The sequence below is a fragment of the Sebastes fasciatus genome, chromosome 6 (genome assembly GCF_043250625.1).
Source record: "Sebastes fasciatus isolate fSebFas1 chromosome 6, fSebFas1.pri, whole genome shotgun sequence".
NCBI lineage: Eukaryota > Metazoa > Chordata > Actinopteri > Perciformes > Sebastidae > Sebastes > Sebastes fasciatus.
This window is the reverse complement of record NC_133800.1, coordinates 4,705,219-4,727,473: the sequence shown is the minus strand read 5'-3', so window position 1 is coordinate 4,727,473 and position 22,255 is coordinate 4,705,219. Positions and strand designations below refer to the sequence as shown.

At 41.7% G+C, this 22,255-nt stretch overlaps 1 protein-coding gene across 2 annotated transcripts in view; it reads left to right on the top strand.

Moving 5' to 3' along the window:
• The window catches only part of sema4c (sema domain, immunoglobulin domain (Ig), transmembrane domain (TM) and short cytoplasmic domain, (semaphorin) 4C), a 128,377-nt gene that overhangs the window by 55,034 nt on the left and 51,088 nt on the right, over window positions 1-22,255 (top strand). For both annotated transcript variants that reach the window (XM_074637246.1, XM_074637245.1), the window contains one exon: window positions 11,296-11,509. In XM_074637246.1, the coding sequence (XP_074493347.1) occupies window positions 11,386-11,509 (124 nt within the window). In that variant the 5' untranslated portion in view covers window positions 11,296-11,385. The remainder of the gene's footprint in view (window positions 1-11,295; window positions 11,510-22,255) is intronic.

Here is a 22,255-nt window from a genome sequence, read left to right as displayed (position 1 = left end):
GTAAGTCCAATATTCATTCTCGATATATCTAGAGACGTAGCTTTCTCTTTAGCTGCTAAATGCTCCATATGTTCACCATCTAGTCACTAACAGTGTCTGCCTTCTGTTTGCTGCTGGGCAGGTATACAGGGCAGGTTTTCATCAACTAAAGTTGTGGGTGGTACCACCTCGGTCGAGTTTCCCAGCGAGCTGAGCCGATACTAGAAGGTGGAATTAAAACACTGCAGACCACTGATTGGTCAGAGTGACTCATTACTAGCGCGACCGCACAAACCCGCCCTTTTTAAATAGCCGAGCTATAGTCAGTAGCGACCGCAATTTTTAATTCACTTGACCCAGATTTTTTTTAAAACGGCAACTCGCAAAACTATGCCGACTACGTACACTACCCCATGCAATCGACGAAGTGTTCATTGAAATGATTCGGCAAGCGTCCCGTTGAAGATGATGTCACGGCAGTTTCACGCATCATCGCTATGGAGATCAGCTGAGAATCCCGCCTACACTGAGGGGGAACTATCTGTAGTGGAAACACGGCATTGATGAAAAAGGACGGATACCAAAATTGAGTCGAGTCTAGTCGAGCAGAGCCGTGCAAGGCAGTGGAAACACGCCTGTTGGTGTACAGTGGGAGTTTTTAGAGCTTTTTCATTGAAAAAAAACTGCCTGCTGTGGCTGACATCGAGGTTAATGAGAGCGGTGACGCTGAGCCAAAAACATTAAAGTTGCGGTCGTAAAAAAACTAAATAATGTGCTGAAAGATGCTAAAACACTGACGCTGAAGAGAACTGCAGAGTCTGTGATAATTCTCTGTGAATTCATCACGACGAGAGGCCCCTTTCAAAATTACCATTTGGCCCATTGCTAATGTAAAATATTTATTGGTGCAGCTTTAATATCTGGTCAGTAGCTTAGCAGTGTTCAAATCAGCAGGAAGAGAGCCATTTAATGTTAGCTGTTAGCTGCTCGCAGGACAGTGCTGCTTACCGGCTGCTTACAGCTAACTAGCTCTCATCCTGCCGACTTCAACACGGGAGGTGCCATTGATTTACATTATGATGTGTTCAGGCTCTATTCAGTAAAAATTAATATTGGGCGAAGATAACTTCTAACGTTATCATGATGTGTTCAAATGTAATCTTGTAAAATGTAGATTTTGGTGAGAAACTTGAATACATCCAGTCGTTTGAAGGAGATGTTTTCACAGCAATATAAAATAGATAATAGAGAGGGAATTATGACCTGTTTAACTTCATCACAAAAAACAGTATGCCAACGGTAATAAAAGAGTGGATGTTGAAGTACATGATGGGATTTATTGTTTTGCTTTTGTTTTTTACCATGGTAGTATCAAGAATCATGGAATTTCACTAGTATTGGCATGGACTACTTCATTTTTCTGGTATGGTGACATCCCTAATCCTGGGAATACTGTCCAGTAATAAAAACTATATCAGCACTAAAAACATTTTCTTGGTTTCTGCATCAAAAACAGTCATATAAGTCGAATTGGGGAACAACTATTGTTGAAGCTTTATACTGAGCGTTTAATAGTTGTGAAATATCTCCACGCCGCATCCACTCCCCCAAATGTTTGGAGCGAGATCGCCGCCACAGACCAAAGGCACAGATGGCCTCGCCGTCCGATTAGCTGGACGTCAGTCTCGCCGGTTTCATCTCGCCTGCACCTCCTCTCCTATCGCTTCGTCGGGTCTGAGCAGGTGTTTGGCCCGCAGTTAAAGTCCAAATCAGATCCATTTCATCTGTAATCAGCTGGAGCCCCTGGCACTGATGGAAGAGATCAGAGCGCCGATCAAAGAATTATAAGCCGACCACGCCTGACCAGCCAACCACGACACAGACAAGGCCAGACGGGAGGTGGGGGGGGGGGATGTGGGCGAGCGAGCAAGAGCTACAGTAAGGGATGAAAGAAGAGAAGATGGAGATTTGAAGGCCTGCAGAATCTCCCAGGGGAGCGACATGAAAGAGCAGGGTGCTGGGGGGGAGGCAGCAGTGAGGGAGGCAAAGATGTTACACTTCAAAATCTCATGGGAGTTTTGTTTTTTTTGACGTTTCCATCAAGTGGAAATAGGTTGTTTAAAGTCAAATGCGGTGCTCCGTTCCGCTTCGGTTTGAGGTAATTAGGATGGGAGGTGAATTCCAATCACCATGTGAAAGGAAAGTCAATGACATTAACTTGATGCAGTTGAATTGCTCGATGCCCCCGCCGCTGCTTAAGCAAATCATTAATTGTGTGCAAATATGGGAAATCATGTGCTCAGGTGCATGAAATTTGATGGGTGGCTCGCACATCGATGGTCGCAGTTTTAAAAGGGATATTTCAAACACTTTTTTAAGAAGATGTTAACATCTTGATGGATGTTTCAGAAGGACGTTATTGCGGGGCGCGATCACACGCTCTTTCGCATTCATTCTTACACACACTCACTCACTGCAGCATGCAGAGCTGATCAAGCAGTCTTTCATCTGTGCCAGCCACCCACGCAGCCATAAACACACACAGCTCTTTAATGTGAGTTGGTCAACATAAAGACTCAAGACACCCATTTGTTCACACCTATATTCACAGATATGCTAGTTAATGCTCACTTCACTCAATCACTGGGATGCAGGCGCACTCATGCTTGATATTGCTCTAAACCGTGTATTAAAACACACACTTTACTTGATTTAAAGGGATAGTTTGGGTGTTTTGAAGTGGGGTTGTATGGGGTACTTATCCATAGTCAGTGTATTACCTACAGTAGATGGCAGTCAGTACGCCCCCAGTTTGGAGAAACAGACAGGAGTTACCAGCATGGAAGCAAAGCAATGTACAGCTGTGGACGGGGCCGGCAGCAAAACGTATTTTAGCAGCCTAAAAGAAAGGCCCATTTAAAAAATACAATATCAGTTTAAGGGTACGCTATATTTACAATATTTTCACCGCTTTACCTCGCCGTCAGACAACCCTTTCCAATGGGGAACGGAAGCCGTTATATCCAGCTATGCTCTCGTCAAAGCCACCAGACTCCATTCACAAAAACAGTAATTTTACCTTGCAGAACACGGGGGATCGGTTAGTTTGTTTGTGTTATTGTGTGACTTTGGTGAATCCGAACTAACCAAAGTCTCTTAGTAACACAAACTAACCGATCGAGGCAGCGGTAGACCAGCAAGTCCCGTGTTCTGTGAGGTAAAATTCCAGTTTTTTTCAATAGAGTCTGGTTGCTTTGGTGAGAGCATAGATAACGGCTTCAGTTCCCCGTCGAAAACATAGACGGTATAGCTGTCTCACTGCAAGGTAAACTGGCAAAAATATACTAAATATAGCGTACACTTAAACTGATGTTGATTATTTTAGGTGAGCCTTTCTTTTAGATGGCTAAAATATGTTTTGCTGCCAGCCTCGTCCACAGCAGGACACTGCTTTGCTCCCATGCTGGTGCTCCTGTCTGTTTCTCCAAATTGGCAGCGAGCTGACAGCCATCTACTGTAGGTAATTCACTGACTATGGATAAGTACCTCATACAATTCCACTTCAAAACACCCGACCTATCCCTGTAAGTGTCCACCTGTGTCTTTGTACAAAGACTCTTAGATGCTGAGTATGGTGTGGGTGGGCGGGTGGGTGAGTGGGTGGGTGCATGTTTCACTGTCAGTGGAGTGTCCATGACTTAATGGAGCAGACATGGACAAGGAGTGTCCATGTCTGCTCCATTAAGTCCACACTCTGAATAAAAGCTGTGTTGCCCTCATCTTTCTTGTCACTGTATCTCAGTGCGGTGTAAAGCTGTGTTTTTTTTTTCCCAGCCCTGTTGCACGCATGGCTCTGCAGCACTGTATGAATAAGTGAGAAGAAATGCTGAAGTCCTTGTTGACTTCTCTCACTTCACATCCCACAAGTCATCAATTTTGCAGGGAGCGCTGTAACATGATATTTTTTCACTCCGATTTCATAGCCATTTTGCTCCGGACTTGAACCCGGAAACCCTGAAATCTGTTCCTTGATGCATCTTCACAAGCGGAGCCATTGTATATTTTTTGTACATTTATATTCCAGGCATTTTATTTAGCTGAAAGCTGTCATACAGAGCGACTTAAAGCGCGTGAGCTCGGATTCTAATCACTAAAACTGTTTTTCTGATCTCCGATCAAAACATTTCAGCTGTATAAAATCATCTAAATTGGTGAAATTATCATACGATACATCTGCTTCCAGGACTGTCTGGTGTATTCACGGACTCTCAGATAACATTTAAAACCACCAGAATATTCGGTGAACTCGGGTTACAAATAGTCATTTGGCAATGAATCCTCCTGTGTGGAGAGATATCATGTTTTTGAACAATTAATCTGTAAGAGCTCTCTCTGAAAGTTCAAAAAGCTGAACCGTGGCACCAATTAAACCGTGAAACTCAGGGTGGTGTGTAAAGGCCTTAATACTGAGTTTCATTGTCCAATAATGCTCTCATTACCGTTTCAGAGGCTTTCAGCACTATAAGTTTGTTAGGACAGTCCTTTTTATTTTGAATTTTTCAAATGAATGAATGTTTAAAATGCTATCGGCGGCCTCAGAAACTCATATATGTCCAACCGTTTATGCACCAGTGCTGCTCCAACCTCCCATTCGGATGTTTTCAAAGTGAGGGAAGCGCCGCATAAAAAGTCCCGGAGCCGCTCTCATCTCTCCATCCACGAGGTGTGAAATCGTTTGATCCAGTTTGTTCTATTTTGGTGAAACAGCTTCAGTGTGTGTGTGAGAGAAAGAGTTTGCACTTGCGTGTATTTGTGTGTGTTTTCAAAATGCTCCCCGGAACAATAAAAGGTGGTGGAGGTAAAGGGGGAGGGGACGGGGTTGCAGGAAGGAAGGAAGGAAGGAAGAGAGCTGACGGTAGGCGCTGTGTTTGTTTTGCAAGGAAGCGAGAGGGGAGGGTGGGAGCAGTCCTTTTAGTCCATCCGTCCGTGTGTGTGTGTGTGTGTTTGTGTGTGTAGGGGAAGTTACGGGTTAATGGACATTAAGTCTGTTCCAGTGTGAAAGTCGGTGGGTGATGCGCCCTGGCTGTCTAACCCACAAAAGGGTCAGAGGTCAGGGTTAAAAGTCAAACAATGCCTGGAAGGACCAGCAATCAGCTGGGACTGCACCAGAGGTCAGCGTGTGTGTGTGTGTGTAGTAATATGTGCGAAAGGGTAGGAAAAGGCTGCCAGGAAAAGGCGAGGTGGGGAAAATGAAGGGCAGGAAGAGGACAACAGAAAACAGAGACACAGAGCGGTGAAGAAAAGAGGACAGATGGGGGTTGAAAACGTTCCTGTCTTCCTTTCCCCCCCCCCGACATCCGCTCACTTCGAAGAAACGACCGTGGTTTGCTTCTCCCTGCAGGGACTCGTCTTACCTCCCAATACACTCTGACAAGAAACACTCACACATTCAGGCAAAAAAAAAAACACCCACACACGTGCGCATACAATGACACAAATCCACAAGCACAGCCAAAACACACACACACACACACACAGGAGCGCAGCAAGCTAATCAGAACATGTGGCCTATATTTCTCTGTATGTTTTAATGAGCTCTCCATTGTGGAGTGCTGACTGATATTATTAGGCTGCCGGGTCTCAGCTCATTAGCTAAACCAGGCTCAACAACAACAGCAGCCGCTAAAAAGATGATTTGACACCGCCCGCAGAGTTATGTGACACCGCGGGACCTTAAAGAGGCCGCGGTGAGAGACCGAGCAAGTGAGTTAATTTGGTCATCAGGGGAGAGCGAGGCCGAGTCTCGCGCCTTACGACGCAACGAGGGATCATAAGAGTCAGTTTGAAAGAAAGAGAAAGAAAAATACATCATAGGGCCGACTCCAGTCGGCTCCCCCCGGCGTTCTTAAAGTTTCCTGCAGATGTGGTGTGCAGATTCAGTGTGCAATTTTAGCAGCACGCTGGTGACAAGTGAAGAGAAGTAGTAGTCAACAACACTGAAGAGAAAACAATACTGCAAATCTGTTCCTGATTGTTGATTGTTATTGCTCTATGGTGAATGGCTCAATTTCCTATATAATCGCACTGTATGAAATCCCTCTGCTCCATGCTATTAAAGCAGCTAAATGAATCACACTGAGCTGAAGAATGGGCCCTTGCTGGCTTTTAAATGGTTTGTACAGTTCTACTCGAGAAATAATTTGAATGCATGACTTTTCACTGTGGTGTTGCTACTTTTTTTTTTTAAATTATTTTTTTGGGGGCATTTTCCATTTTTTATTGACAGGACAGTGGATAGAGTCTTGAAAGGGGGGAGAGAGAGAGTGGATGCGGAAAGGGCCACAGGCCGGATTCGAACCCGGGCTGCCGCGGTCAGGACCAAGCCTTAATACATGGACGCCCGCTCTACCAACTGAGCTAACCAAGGCGCCCGGTGTTGCTACTTTTACTTGAAAGTAAAGGACAGTACATAATCTGTCTTCCACCACTGCTTATGGACCACACTGGCAGTGGGTATGAGTTGATATTTGTTTTTTGTTAAATACAATTTCAGTAGAAATGTGTTATGCAAAATGATGTTGTTTTACTACAATGGCTTTGAGCTGTTCTTTATTCATTATCTAATGTTTCTCCAGCCAGATCAACACATTTTCACTCCTTACTCCTTGCTCGGTCAGTGGCCCTCGGCATCAGAGACCTACGCACAGGGTACCCCTCTTGCGTTACGTTTGGACAGACCAGGGACGGCGCGTCAATATACGCTTGTTACATGAATAGAGTCCTTTCAAAATAAACTTCCGTTTCCATGGGAAGTTAAGTTTAGGCATGGACGATCCATCTTTCTGGTGTTGTAGTGGTGCTGACAGCAGGTGAAAGCTGATGCTAAAAGCTGCACCAGAGGTATCTATAAAGGCACTACTGTTAACCCCTTGCTTCAACTGTTAAGCTGGCTTTACAGTACAAGTAGACACACAAACAACTCAGATAAGTAGTCCACTGTCATGTGATCCTCGCCCTGTAGGAGTCTCACCTTTCCCTATACCCACCATAGACTGTATGTAAAAAGTGGACGTAACTACGGTGACGCAACCCATTGGTTTGTGGACTGCTGTTTTGAAGCCTCAAGTTTGTCATTTTGTCCGTCGTCATCTTGGTTTTGGGTCGCCGCCATCTTGGTTTTTGGCATTCGCCATCTTGGTCTTTGGCCGTTGGCATCTTGATTTTGGCCAACGACATCTTGGCTTTTGGGCGTCACCATCTTGGTTTTGGGCCGTAGCCATCTTGGATTTTGGCCATCGCCATATTGGCTTTACGGCGTCACCATTTGGTTTTGGGCCATAGCCATCTTGGTTTTTGGCTGTCGTCATCTTTTTTGGCACCAGAAGTGACACGAGAGGGTCTATTTGACTCTAAATGGGCCTATAATTTACTAAATGAACATCATGTTGTATTGAAGAAGGCTTGAAACTAGAGATTGAGACCATAAACTCAAGTTTACAATGTTTACTGAGGTAATAAATCAAGTGAGAAGTAGGCTCATTTTTTCATAGACTTCTATACAATCTGACTTCTTTTTGCAACCAGAGGAGTCGCCCCCTGCTGGCTATTAGATCGAATGCACTTCCGCATTGGCTTCACTTTTAAGAACCAGTGGTTGCAGCCTGATACACACTTGTTCCTGTTGTTGTCAAACAGGGTTGTCCCAGCTAGCACTTTGTGAACAGGGAACATCCTTGACAGACAATTTTAATTTGTCCTACCCTATAGTGATGATATTTCACTCTGATTTTATAAACCATCTTTTCCTGGATTTGAAAATCAACATTTAGCTTTGGCAGTAGTGTTAGAGACAAACAGTTATGCTGTTCGACTGGCAGAGAAGAGAAACGAGAGGGAGACGTAATTAAAGAAAAGCATAGAGAGGCAGCAAACGGAGGAAGAGGAAATGACAGCGAGGCGTACACTGAAGATTTTTTAAGCTTTTTCTCAGGCAGAAGCCTTGTTTCTCCGTCTCCTCCACTATGCTCTTCCTCCTCATCTTCCCCTGTAGTGTTTACACGCTGCCTCTTCACTTAATCCGGCCTCCAGGATGCCCACTTCACTTGGTTACCTCTAGCACAGAGATGAAAGGATGGATGTTGAGGGAGAAAAACTATAAGCCTCCTGCAACGTGTTTTTCTCCGCCACTCTCCCTCCGATTCTCTCATTCTTTCGACCCCTTCATCCCTCTCTCCCTCCCTCCCACGCCTTTCAATCTCAATCTCAATCTCGGCTCACTCAAGCGTTGGCCGGCAAGGCCTCCAGCATCGATCCAATAAAGCTGGTAGTCGGCACTGCGAGGCTTGAAGAGCGTTCACCCAAACCCAGCGTTTAAGCACGCTCATTTAACAGCACGGTGCTATGATATGATCTGGGGGGGTAGATGGTGGCGGAGGGGGGGTATGTGGGGTGTGTTTTTTTTTCTTCTTTCAGTCTCTTCTTATTTTCCTCTCAAAAGTGTAATCAATAACAGTCACATTGGTTAGACGTGGGCACACAAACACACAAGCACACACACATCTCCAAATCTCAATTACCTCTCCTGCCAATCCACCAAATAGGTCAAATGTTGTTTTTTTTCAGCTCTGGAATTTAGTATTCACATGTGGGAATAGATGAGGGAGAGGAGACATAAAATATGCTACATGTACAGAGGTATTTTCTGTCTTTGTTCTGGGTTAAAGTTAATATAGTTTGACATTTTGTGCCTCTTTAAAAGTCAATGGATTCCCTCCTCCAATGAGCGCGCATCATCAAAGGCGCCATTTCACTCACACGATACGCAGCGGCAGGTGCAGAGGGGAAAGCTTACAGATGGCGTGTGTGCATTTCTTCGTGTGTGTGTGTATGCAACTTTGAATATAAATTATGATAAGGATATGTGGTCCTCATACGACTGCAAACATTAAGACCGATCCATCATGCTTTATATCTGCAGTGGTTATGTTAAAGGTCAGTAATTGGTTTAGTATTAAGGTTAGAGTAATCAGACTTGGTTTAGATTGTGGTCAGTGAGTTGGAGATGCAGCGGGTTTACTATAGGTCACCTTTAAATTTAAATTAAAGGTTCAGCTCACCCAAATTACTTTACAGAAAACACATGTTTATTTCGTTTTTTTTCATTCCACCACTCCTAGTGGTATCTAGCAGTGCACATAGTTTGGGTTTTAAGTGCTGAGGTTTTGACATATCCAATCTCTGAGATTCCTGCTGCCATTTAAATACAACAGACAGGGAGAGGATGAATTTAGCTTGTGGTACTCGCAGCATTTAAAAATGACATTTAAATGTAACAGTGTGTGATCTCTTCGCAGACAGTGTCCAATGCAGGTACTCTAGATAATTCGATTGGAGCTACTTTCTACCGAAAAAATTATGTGAAAAACTGTGGATGCAATGTTTTGTCGATTAGGTACGCTACAAACAAAGTGTCTGGAACCCAGTTTCCAATGGCATAATTGTGTGTGGCTGCTTCTGATGATTTTTGTAACCTTTCGAAAATAGACAATCCGATAATCATACCCATTAATGCAGTGATTGGCGTGAAGTGTGACGTTTTCACACTTATATACACTTGTCGAGGTCACACTCTTATCGAGGTCATGTCCATATGTCGTACAATAACTTGATAATGTAATTATCTAGGGAGGACGGAACCTGCCAAAATCAAAAATAAATGAATGAATAAATAAATGTCTCAATAAATAATTAAATATGTCCTTCAATGTAGCAAAAATATTATTAAATATAATATATGAATATATATATATATATATGAATGTAGCCATTCATTAATTGATAAGATATGACATACATTGATATTTCTGTTTTAATTTGCTTCTTTATTTATTTATCTTTGTATCCCTTATTTATTTACTCTTTTATTAAATTTTCCCTTTTTATTTTTTTTTATATTTATTGTATTAATTTTGAAATGTATATTTATTTTTGCATTTATTTTGTATTATTTATTTATTTTTGCATTTATTTTTAATTTTTTTCAATCAATTTATGTTACATTTTATCAAGTAATTACTGGCTACATTTATTCTACATTTTACGAGAGAAATAGGCATTGCAGTAACAGAATATTGATTCATATTTGATCAGCGCTGCCTAGTTTGACCGTTTGATCGGAGTTCGCGAGTGATTGACAGCTGAATATGCTGAAATGTTACTATGGAATATTTGCCCAATGATGCCAAAAATATTCTGCCTACTGCCGCTTTAAACACTCTACTAATGAAAAGAATTTAATTGATATAATTCTTTTCAAGGTTGATTTTTACAGTTATTCGACAAGTGCCAAGTTTCATCTTGAATTAACATAGCTATTCCATTAATTGATGTCACTTAGTTTACACAAAATGACGATATGACATACGGTAAAAGTTTAAGGGGCTGGCAGGTCCTCACAAGCATACAGAAAATAAAACTAGAGAGTGTGTCATCGTATGAGTGTAAGCACTGTTTTAATGTGAAAGTCCTCTCCTCGCCCTGTGCATCAGTCTCACCTGCAGCGCCGTAACAAGTCAATCATCCCGTGCTGTTATTGGACTGTAATGCAGCTCTGTAGCGGCGCACTTGACATGTTCATTATGTATAAACCAATTCATTTACAACGCAGTGCTATTGGATTGTCCTTGCCTTGACATTCATTTCCCAACACATTGGCGTTTGATGCATTGCCAGCGCCAATTAACTTTGATAACTCAGCCCCGGTTTAATATACTGCTGCTGAATTGGCTTGACAAGAGTGCGGCGATAAGCTATTTCAGAGCTTTTTGAGTGGCGATAGCTGGATTATCGCTCAGAGTGAGGGAGGGATGGAGAAAAGTTTCCTGCATAAACCCCCCCCCAACCCCCCGGCCAACAATCATGAAAATGTTTGGTTTGTTTATGTTGGCAGACACACACACACACACACACACACACACACACACACACACACACACACACACACACACACACACACACACACACACTGATTACAGCTATGTCCTTGTTGGCTTTAATGATTTGCATAACTCATTTCTGTTTTACATTATTGTGGATTCTGATGACCATGTTAATTTATATAGTGCATGTTTTCAAAGGGACAAATGTATCTTTCAGCACAGCTTGAATGTGTGAACTGTTTTGTGTGGCTTTTTGAAAAACAGTTATAAATACTGTTCTGGCAAAATAGTTTCTTTTTTGATAAACAACCAAGCTAATAAAGGAAGTGAACTGCTTGCTGCATCCAGCTGATGTGTTGGTTTTTCTTTGTCTCGGCAGGCTGCCAGGAGCCGGGCTGCTCTCTCTCTTGAGTCCCTCTGATCCACTGATTTATCCCTCGATCCATCACGCAACGCCTGTTCACGACGAATGGGAGCTGATATGGGCGCCGTGGGCGGGACGAAGGTCTTGCTCCTGGTGTTTCTGGTTGGATGGGAGAGGTCGCTGGGTCTCAACTGGAACCCAGTCCCACGCAAGACTGTTCGATACCAGGGTGAGTGAGCTTTCCAGTGTATTAACAGCTGATAGAGGTGTTAGACCTCACGGGGGAACTGGAACTTTCCAGTGAAAAACTTAAAGGTCCCATATTGTAAAAAGTGACATTTTCAGGTCTTTTACATTATAAAGCAGGTTTTAGTGCTATATAAAAACTGTTAAACTATCAAAACGCTCAATATACGGAGAAATACACACAGCCCCTATTCAGAAATTGCGTGTTTGTGACAAGCCGTTAGGATTTCTGTCCATTTGTGATGTCACAAATATACAATTATTTAGACCATTTCATGGTTTTAAACATAAACATTCTAAATGTGTTCCAGTTTATTTCCTGTTGCAGTGTATGTAAATAACATCAGCTGACAGGAAGTAAACATGGACCCAAATTCCGTTGCAATCCCATTGAAATGCACTGAAACGGAGGGTTTCAGACAGAGGATTAATACAGGTTTATTCAGACAGACAGTACGAGGAAAATAAAGTGTTTTACACATTGAACATTACAGCATGTAAACATGTTCTAGTAGAAACACAAAATACAAGTATGAACCTGAAAATGAGCTCGCTATGGGACCTTTGAATAATTCCTTTAGGTAGTGGCTCCTTAAAGTCACAATAAAATTAAAAATACATCTTCCAAGTTCTAATCCTATGTCCCTTTGTTAATTGTTCATTGTTCATTTGTCTCTTGTTACATGCTAACTATGTGTCCAAAAACATTTTTGATGACTCATCCTGAACTCACCGGCAGTTACATTTATACAATCTGTGATTTTATGATTTCTACACTCAAATGTGATTTGGAATAACCAGCTAATCCCACCTATCATATGAAACTGCACTTGACCGTTAGCTTGGGTAGCTAGCAAAGTGTTTTTGCTAACTAGTCTCCTCACACACACATACCTCCTACAAGTAGGATATTGCTCTGCTGGCTACCTACAAGCTAACGGTCCAGTGTGGTTTTCTATAATGGGAGAAGTAAAAATACTCTATTATACTCTAAATGTATTTGGCATATATCAAGAGTTAACTGGGACACAGAACAAGTTGTATTTGTGTCTTTAAAGGCCTGTTAAAAGTGGAAAAGTAGTGAAGTGAAATATGTGATTCTAGAAGCTTGGTTACGTAGTGATTACTCAGGGCTAGTTGGTGACCTACTGTAGCTGACATGCTAACCGCTAACACGCCAGTCATCCGGCTGCTCTTCTTTGTATTTTCTCTTACCGGGCCGGTGCTGGGCTTACTAACTGTCAGTTACAAGCTTGAGTTCACATAGTTTATTTAATGTAGTCGTACTACTGACTTCTGTCTCGTTACTGTCTGACTAACTGTCTCAAACTATAGAGTCCTAAAGCCCGGAAATGAGTTAGCATTTTAGCACCTCTGGTTCCCTCATCTGGAAGTCAATGGGTTTTTTGAATGGGTTTTTATTTAGATGCCTGAAATAAGCCTTTACGTGTCTTAAGAAAGGCGGTTACTAGCAAGTAGCTAAATGAGACTACTAAACGTCATCACTCCGACTCGTCCGCCTTTATGGCCTCGTTGTGTATACTCGCGCTCATGCGACCGTGGTGTAGTTTGTTTATAGCCTTACGTTAACTTTTTACTTCTGGCGATTGCATTGACATTTCAAAACTCATAAAAGTGGTGTTCATTTGTGAAGATTATCTTGCTGAACAAAACTTGTCTTTATCATAAATGTTTGTTTGCCACAAAGCTTATTTTTTTGCAATAATCCAAAACCCAATGGACAAATCTCATTGGCTTATTGTCGAGGGAACCCAGGGCGATGCTAACTTCCTGGTTAGTCTACAAAAATACGACATCCCTGGAGCACTCTATTCCTGTTTTGTGGCGCAAGTTTATAGTCCGACAGAGAGGTGGTCAATAAAAGTACACGGTGCAACACAGCAACTTCTTAAATAGCTTTGATCTCCGGCTCTCTGTCTCTGTCTCAAAGTAGTACTATAAAGATGGTTTGCAATTGGTGAACATCCAATTTGGATGTCAAAGTTCACCAAAGTTGAACCTGATACAAAAGACTTACGCAGATTTACTTTCCTTCCTGCGACCAAGTCCACTGAAGCCGGACCTTAAGACGGATTTTATGGATTGACAGCTGTTGGTGGAATCCTCCCAAGTTGGAACGATTTATCTGGTCAGACATCCCATACAAAACCAGTTATTGCAAGCATGTATTCCATTCCAACAACCGGGGAGGATTTCCCGTTATATCGGAGATGGATGCTTTCTGATTTTTGTTAAGAGGCCGACATCGACCCCCGGTAAAACAATACATCAGTCTAATCCTAGCGCTCAACTGCATTTGCACTCTTTATCTCGGCCCTCCTCTGCTGCCAGGCCCGACTTTCTTCACTGAACAATGCCAATTGTTGCAAGCTGAGAAATAGTCTTTTTTTAATCCCCCAAAGGGGAAGTACTGCATTCTGTCTCTTGGGGATTAGGGAAATACTATAAAGAGAAGGAAAAAATATGCAAAAGAAAGCTATATTTTCTCACCTTTGTACCACCTATTCCACCTTTCATCCCGTATCTATCTTTCCTTTCCCTTCTCTTCCTCTTCTTTCTGTTTGCCTTTTATCCCTCCCCCCTCCCCTTTTTTTTGCTTTGTATGCTGCAGCTCATCGTATGAACCCGAAATGCTCTTATGGCGTTTTCACAAAGAGCTCAGATTTCAGCCGCTCTTGAGGAGAATGGCGCTCGGTGGCGGTGGGGTGTGGAGATATTTCAAACGCAGCTTTCTCATGCCTCTATTGCACATCCCCCCCCCCCACACTCCCTTCTTTCCATACAGCCCTCCTCCTTCCTCTCAGTCCTCCATGCTACACTCGTCACTGATGTTGTGTTGGGATGTGAGGGCAGAGGATGGGGGTGGGGGGCGGGGGGGGGTAACAATCGATAGGGCGTTGATACTTCCTGTGTGACAAAGCAAAGCCAGCGTTGGCAGAGTTGGCCAGATCTCTGCTGCACTTTTGCCAGAACACACTTGTGGTAAAGACACGCCAGACAGGGCAAACAGGGACAGCTGCATACACATGGTCTTATATGGAAGGACGGGGAAAAACCAAGAAGTATCTAATTTTCAGGATTTTCCTGGAAAAACTGGTGAATAAATCTGCCTGTAGAGACAAGATAACTCCTCTCGCTTCAACTTTTTGTGTCATGAATATCTTCAAAATAAAAGCCTTGTCATGAAACAGGGGAGAATCACTACTTGATTCGAGTGTGGCACTTGAGCGCAGAAAGATTCTCGACGTAAATTGATTTGCATTGGAAACAAGTGGGATTATCGCACCCGCTGACAGATTTCTCCACTTGGTTAAAGAAAAATGAGATTTTCAGTCTCAATACGGGGTAAAATGACTTATATGGATGGGTTCTTGCCACGGTGCTGAGGAGGAGATAGGAGAGAGACGGAATGGAAAAACAAAGCTGCAGAAGGAGAGGGAGGGAGGGATCGGAGGGGAGAAATGAGAAGAGAGAGGGAAGGAAAGCAAGAGAGAGAGACAGGTGGAGAGACATAGAGAAAGACTGGGAGAGAGAGGCCAGTCACTAACTGCCTTAAAAGGACAGAAAATAGCTTCAGACACACAGCTTCCATATTAACGTTTGTGAGTGTGCGTGTATGTGTGTGTGTGGGCACCCGATTCGCCTGTTATCAGGCCATTAAATAGGCGTTATCAGTCACTATAAGCACCATAGATGTGGGTTATTAGGGGCCTGCTACGCCTACTATGTTGTAAAAGTGAAAGTGAAACTTAAGAGCAACACGTTCTAACACGTTGTAAAACTGAATGAAACGTCATGTTTTGAACACAAACAAAACGGCTTGTTTAGGTTTAGGCAAAAAAAAAAAAAAAGCTGGGTTCAGGCAGAAAAACTACAACTTCTTTAGGTTTAGGCAAAACAAACTACAACTTCTTTAGGTTTAGACTACAAAATTACAACTTCACTTCTGTAGGTTTAGGCAATAAATCTACAACTTCTTTAGGTTTAGGCAAAACAAACTACAACTTCTTTAGGTTTAAGCTACAAAATTACAACTTCTTTAGGTTTAGCCAATAAATCTACAACTTATTTAGGTTTAGGCAATAAAACTACAACTTCTGTAGGTTTAGGCAATAAATCTGCTACTACTTTAGGTTTAGGCAAAACAAACTACAACTTATTTAGGTTTAGGCTACAAAATTACAACTTCACTTCTGTAGGTTTAGGCAATAAATCTACAACTTTAGGTTTAGGCAAAACAAACTACAACTTCTTTAGGTTTAGGCTACAAAATGACAAATTCACTTCTGTAGGTTTAGGCAATAAAACTACAAGTTCTTTAGGTTTAGGCAATACAACTACAACTTCTTTAGGTTTAGGCAACAAAACTACAACCTTTTTAGGTTTATGCAGAAGAAAAAAACTTAGTTAAGTTTAGGGAAAAATATTGTGTTTTGGGTTAAAATAACTACGAACACAAAGACACCTACACATTGTTGGTTTCACACGGGATGCGAACTCTGGACTCCTGGGTGAAAACCCTGTGTTTTGTGTAAAACATTCTACATGTTCTACATGTTGTAAAACTGAATGAAACATTACCTTTTGAACACAAACAATCATAATCCATCGTCCCTGACCTCACCCCTTATGGAGTTTCACACTGTTTATACTACAGCGCCTGACTTCCGCTTCTGCTCCTGTCATAATTACTACGGTCGCTAGAGGTCGCTCTCGTGTTTTTTTTTAATTCCTTTTTTCTGTGATCTACCATGTGAATAGATGATAAAACCTACTATTGGGTGTAGTTGGCCCTTATTGACCCACGTCTATGGTACGTATAGCGACTGATAACGCCTATTTAATAGCCTGACAACAGTCTAATCGGCTGGTGTGTGTGAGTTGCTGTTTGCATGCAGTGCGAGTTCACAAGACAGAGACGAGAAGACAAGCAATGAAACAGCAGAGTGAGAGAGAAAATGTGGGGGCACAGAGGGCGTGTGTGTTATACCTATTTGTGTGGAGAGAGAGTGTGTGTGTGTATAGCTGGGTGTGTGTCTATCTAATCCCCCTTTGTTTATATGTGTGTGTGAGTGTGTGTACTGCTTAGGCTGGCAGTCTGAGGGATTTGGAGCTCCGGGCAGCGCAGGAGGAGTGTGTTGTTGTGTGAGTTGGGTGGGTTATGGTGGGGCAGAGATGGTTGAAGAGATAATATTTACCCCCCCCCACTACCCCCGCCCAGCAATTACATGAGGCTTACAAGAGGCTGCGGAAGAAGAAACATAATCATCCTCTCTCTCTCTCTCTCTCTGTCTCTGTCTCTCTTTCTCTCGCTGTCTATTCACCTCCTCTCGTTCTTTTATTTTTTAAAAGTCACATTTTGACATTTTGAATTTCAGGCTGTTGTTATTCTTCGCCACCCACATGTCACATTTATGGAGGGGGAAAACATCACAGTTGGCTCCTAATGAGACATTTTATGTACACACATTATGTATGGCCCTCGTAGAGCTGCTAATGAGCGCCGTAAATTTACATACTTTTCTTTTATAATCACTGACACAGTGCGTGTATCTCGATTTCTTTTCACTTTTATGTGGCTTGTATTTCATATTTATGTTCATTTCAAGTTTCTCGTTCATATCTTTTTTTTTGCTGAAGGTGTTCTCATCCACACATTTTTACTCAATGTTAAAGGAAAAGGCTGATGTTATTCCGTTGTTTTGTGTCTCTCAATTAGCACTGTCAATCGATTAAAATATTTAATCACGATTAATCGCATGATTGACCATAGTTAATTGCGATTAATCACAAATTAATCACACATGGGAGATTTGTCAAGTATTTAATACTCTTATCAACATGGGAGTAGGCAAACTGCATGTGATTATCATAAAGTAGGCATGTCTGTAAAGAGGAGACTCGTGGGTACCCATAGAATCCATTTACATTCACATATCAAAGGGACCCCTTTGAAAATGGCCATGCCAGTTTTTCCTCGCCAAAATTTAGCGTAACTTCCTAGCGTTATTTAGCCTCCTTCGTGACAAGCTGGTATGACATGGTTGGTACCAATGGATTCCTTAGGTTCCTTTCTAGTTTCAGATGATGCCAGTATCGTCACTCTAGCTTCATTTTAGCTTTCTTAGCTTTTTTTTGAGCCCGCTACAACCTAAGAAATGCATGTTGCGTAAATGCATTAAAGAAATTAGTGGCGTCAAAATGAATCCGCGTTAACTTTGACAGCCATAGTTCTTATCGAAGATTTAAATCTAAAAGCAGGTCACAAATACTTTAATTTCTTTTAAAGATTAAATTAATTCACTACATCAACTGGGCACTGTAGTTTTTAGCAAACATCACTCAAACAGGAGTAAATAGTGCATTTGGTTGAGGACTATTTGGAGCTGTGGATTAATACACATCTGGAGTATTTACACCACCTTGACAGTGTATGTGGGTTTAACTCAAAAGAACATGGAATATGTTACCCAGTGCAACGCTGTGGCTCACTGATGTCTTCTTAATGGTGTTTGGACAACAATTGAGGTCTGTGGCACAGACAAATAAGCTGTATCACGCTACTCTGACAGCGTATATGTAACTTTAATCAGCAAACTGACGAAGTGATATCAGTTACACAGCAATATCTATATCATTGCTAACATTAGTCAAAATTTGCAACCATAAGCTATTGGCTCATTATTTCTCCCCTCAAATGTTTCAGAAACATCTTGTAGTGTACTGTTTAGCTGTAAAATGAGAACGTTTGCTCCGGCTGGTGGGCGGTGCTTGATCAGCGCTGCCTAGTTTGACAGTTTGAACGGCGTTTGCAAGCTTCATGAGCAGTGATTGACAGCTGCTCAGAGACTGCTTGGCTCCAGCTCGGCTCTGATTGGTTGTTTTCCTCCGGTCTGTGAAATCTTGCAGATGCCATTAGGAGCACCGAGCACATGATTTTTTTCAGATTATTTGTCTCCTGCACCACTGTCAGGATATACTGACCGTTTTTATCATATTTGCTCAACATTAATGACTTTAGCTTTAAGTCTGCACCTCTGGAAGGAAGGATCAATTCAATGTTGCTTCTTTTCATGGATTTGTTGACGATAAACGTATAGAACATCACCAGCCCTCTCCTTTAACCTTAAAAGTTCTTCTTTCTGACTTGTTTTTTTGTCTTTCATCTTTTTCATTCTGTCCCTGAGACCGACCCGCTCTGTCTGATTCTCACTGAATTGGTCACAGCTGATTGGAGCATCCATTATGTTGTTTTAAGCTATTTTCACGCCCTTAACCTGGCCTTCTTCCATTGGCCACAGAAAACACTTCAGCTGATAACACCGCTGTCTTCTCCCACTCCTTTCTGTCTTTTTCTCTCTCCCTCTTTCTTTTTGGCTTTTCTCATGTTGGGTTCATACACTCACACTCACACACACACACACACACACACACACACACACATACAACCACACATACAGCCCTTAGCCCAGCCCAATGACAGAGGCCAGTAAGCCAAAACTATGATAAAATGCAGCAGCTGTGGTTAAACAAAGAAAGGAAGAGAGAATGAGTGAGGGAAAAGAAAAGAGGGAGGTGAAGGGCGAAGGAGAAATAGAGCCTTTTAGAAACTTGATATGTTATTTGAAAATCTAGCCAGCTTTGATGCAGCACATGCATCTTTAAAGAAAAGCCAAAGCAAATGCATGCGTCCTGATTTAGAAAAAGAAAGATAGAATGAGAAGATGGTGAGAGAGAAAAACAGAGCAGAAAGAGAGCGGAAAAAAGGGCCGGGCCTCTGACCTCCAGAAACCTCTCTCACTCTCTCAACCTTTCTTTTCTCCCCCCCCTTCCTTCTGTCTCTCCGCCGTATCTCCCCAAACCCTCCAATTACAATAATGAGTGGTTGAGAGTGAGGCAGAGAGAGGCTGTGCGTGACTGGGAGGATAAATGGAGGAGAGGGAGGGAGGGAGGGATGAAAAAAAAAGAGATTCATCACCGCTTTTTATCTGCTATGAGTGTCACTCATCCCCATGACCCTGCGCTGATTGGTCAGTGAAGATTAACAGCCGGGACCAGATGTCAGGACCTGGAGTGCTCTCTGTTGTCACACTGACTTTGTGAGAGCTGATGTGTGGGCAAGTGGGCATGTGGATTAAAATGAAAACGCCACTCAAAGGCTGCTCTTATCCAAAGCACCTTCTTGTAGTAGCAGTGCCACCATTGACATTATATTAAAAGTCACAGCCACCCTTTATCCTTATCTGTAAAACTAAAGTGAAGTGGATATTTCACACATAGGTACATAGAGATGCATTCACATATAGCAGGGCTTCTCAAAGTCCGGTCCGAATGACAAGTCAACCTGGACCCAGCCCATACCTCGTGTTTAGGTATGGGTACCAAAACCCGGTATTTAACGGGCAACATAACTAAATTATTAAAGGTCCCATAATTGTAAAAAGTGAGATTTTCATGTCTTTTATATTATAAAGCAGGTTTAAGTGATATATAAATACTGTGAAAGTATCAAAACACTCAATCCACAGATAAATCCACATATTCAGAAATTGTGCATTTGAAACAAGCCATTAGGATTTCTGTACATTTGTGATGTCACAAATCTACAATATTTAGACAATTTCACAGTTTTAAACATTCTAAATGTGTCCCGGTTTATTTCCTGTTGCAGTGTATGTGAATGACATCAGCTGACAGGAAGTAAACGTGGACCCAAGCTGTTTCCTAGCAACGCAATTCCGTTGCCATTCCATTGAAATGCACTAAAACGGAGCGTTTCAGACAGAGGGTGAATACAGGTATATTCAGACAGACAGTATGAGGAAAATAATGTGTTGTTTGAACATTAAAGCATGTAAACATGTTGTAGTAGAAACCCAAAATACAAACATGAACCTGATGATGAGCATGATATGTCCCCTTTAAAGACCCTAGTATTGATAAGCTCCAACGTTTTTATCGATATTTTTTAAAGTTTTGGTGTAATTTAATTAAAAGCAGAGCAGAGAGGCCGCGGCGGAGACAGAGAACCCGACGATTACTCAAGTTGATGACAGCTCGTTACTGTAAGTGCAATAAAACCTTTACGAGTAAAAAAGCCAATATTGTATCAATACACCAGCTCAACAAGCATAAACATGATGTAAACATGTAGAAAAACGATATTTCAATCTGCTCTGTCCGCAGTCTCTCATCCACCCCTGCTGTTTTACACAAGCACAGCACGTTAGCTCGGCTAATAGCGAAAAGTTACAAACAAGCTAAAACAAAAGCAGTCTGTATGTAGTCTTACTGTTTAGCTTAGTCTGCCACGTATCTTAAAATTGTTGTAAACTAAGCAGCTGGCTGAGACAAAAACATTACTGTTGCTGCTCTTGAAACATATAGTTTTATTTAAAATATAAATAAATTATATTCTGCTTTTATTCTTCTTTTAAATAATATATTAAAAGGCAATTATTTAGTAATGACAAAGAACCGTTAAGAGTATCGATAAAGAACCAAACCGATAAGGCATATCGATAAGAAAAGTATGCTAGTATCGATAAAATCCTAATGATAAAAAATCTCTACTCGTGTTATGAATACAATACGTTATTACGACGTTGTTGCCAATCGTTCTGGACCGCTGACCTTGAATAAAAGCAATAAGTTTGAGAAACCCTGACATATAGGCACATGGGATTTTCAAATATTTTACATGTGAAATGTAAGACTTCACGTGTGGAAAACAACAATTTTACACGTAATCTTGCATGTAATGGATTCAAATATGTGTACTATATGTTCTTGTGTGGTTTATCACATGATGAATTCGCATGCAGGCACATCGGGGGATTTGGACATTTAACGTGGAACCAAATGACATGATACAAGCATGCTGGGTTTCGCTTAATGATTTTTTTTCCAGCACAATTACATATTTATTGCATAAATTATACAGAACCACCACCACAGAAGATCGGCAGGAAAATAATCAGCAACATTTTTTTAAAGTCAAGTAATTGTTTTGGTCATTTAACAAGCAAAAATTGCAAAACATTTGCTGGTTCATGCATCTCAAATGTAAGGGTTTGCTGAATTTCTCAGTTTTATTTCATTGTAAATTGAATATATTTGGGTTTTCGACTATTGGTTGGGGGGAAAAAAAACAAGCAATTGGTGCCAGGTCTCAAAACAACAGCCTGGAGGGAAGGTTAAGATATCCTGTTCATGCAGCATGCGGGGATACAAATCGTGTGCAAGAATAATTAATTTGAGGCATGAGCCGAAATCTACTGTACCTTTTGTGAATGAACTAGACCACATGTGGTGACTCACAAAGCTGCGCATTTTTTTCCCTTCTCCACAGATTGTTTGAGCAGGAAATGGGTCTATTATGCCCAACACTCACAGTAACTTCACTGTGAGTGCATGTAGTCATTCAAAAGTGGTGGTACTGACTAATAAGTAACAGTACTCAGCTGGACAGAAACGTAACGTACTGCTTGAGGCTGTAGCTCAGGTGGTAGAAGAACAGGGGTTGTCTTTAATTGAAAGCTTGTTAGGGTTGCTGGTTCAATCCCCAACCCTCCTGAAAAAATAATCGAAATAATAGGGCTGTCAATCGATTCAAATATTTAATCGCAATTAATCGCATGATTGCCCATAGTTAATTATTTATCTTTTCAAATTTAAAGGGAGATTTGTCAAGTATTTAACACTCTTA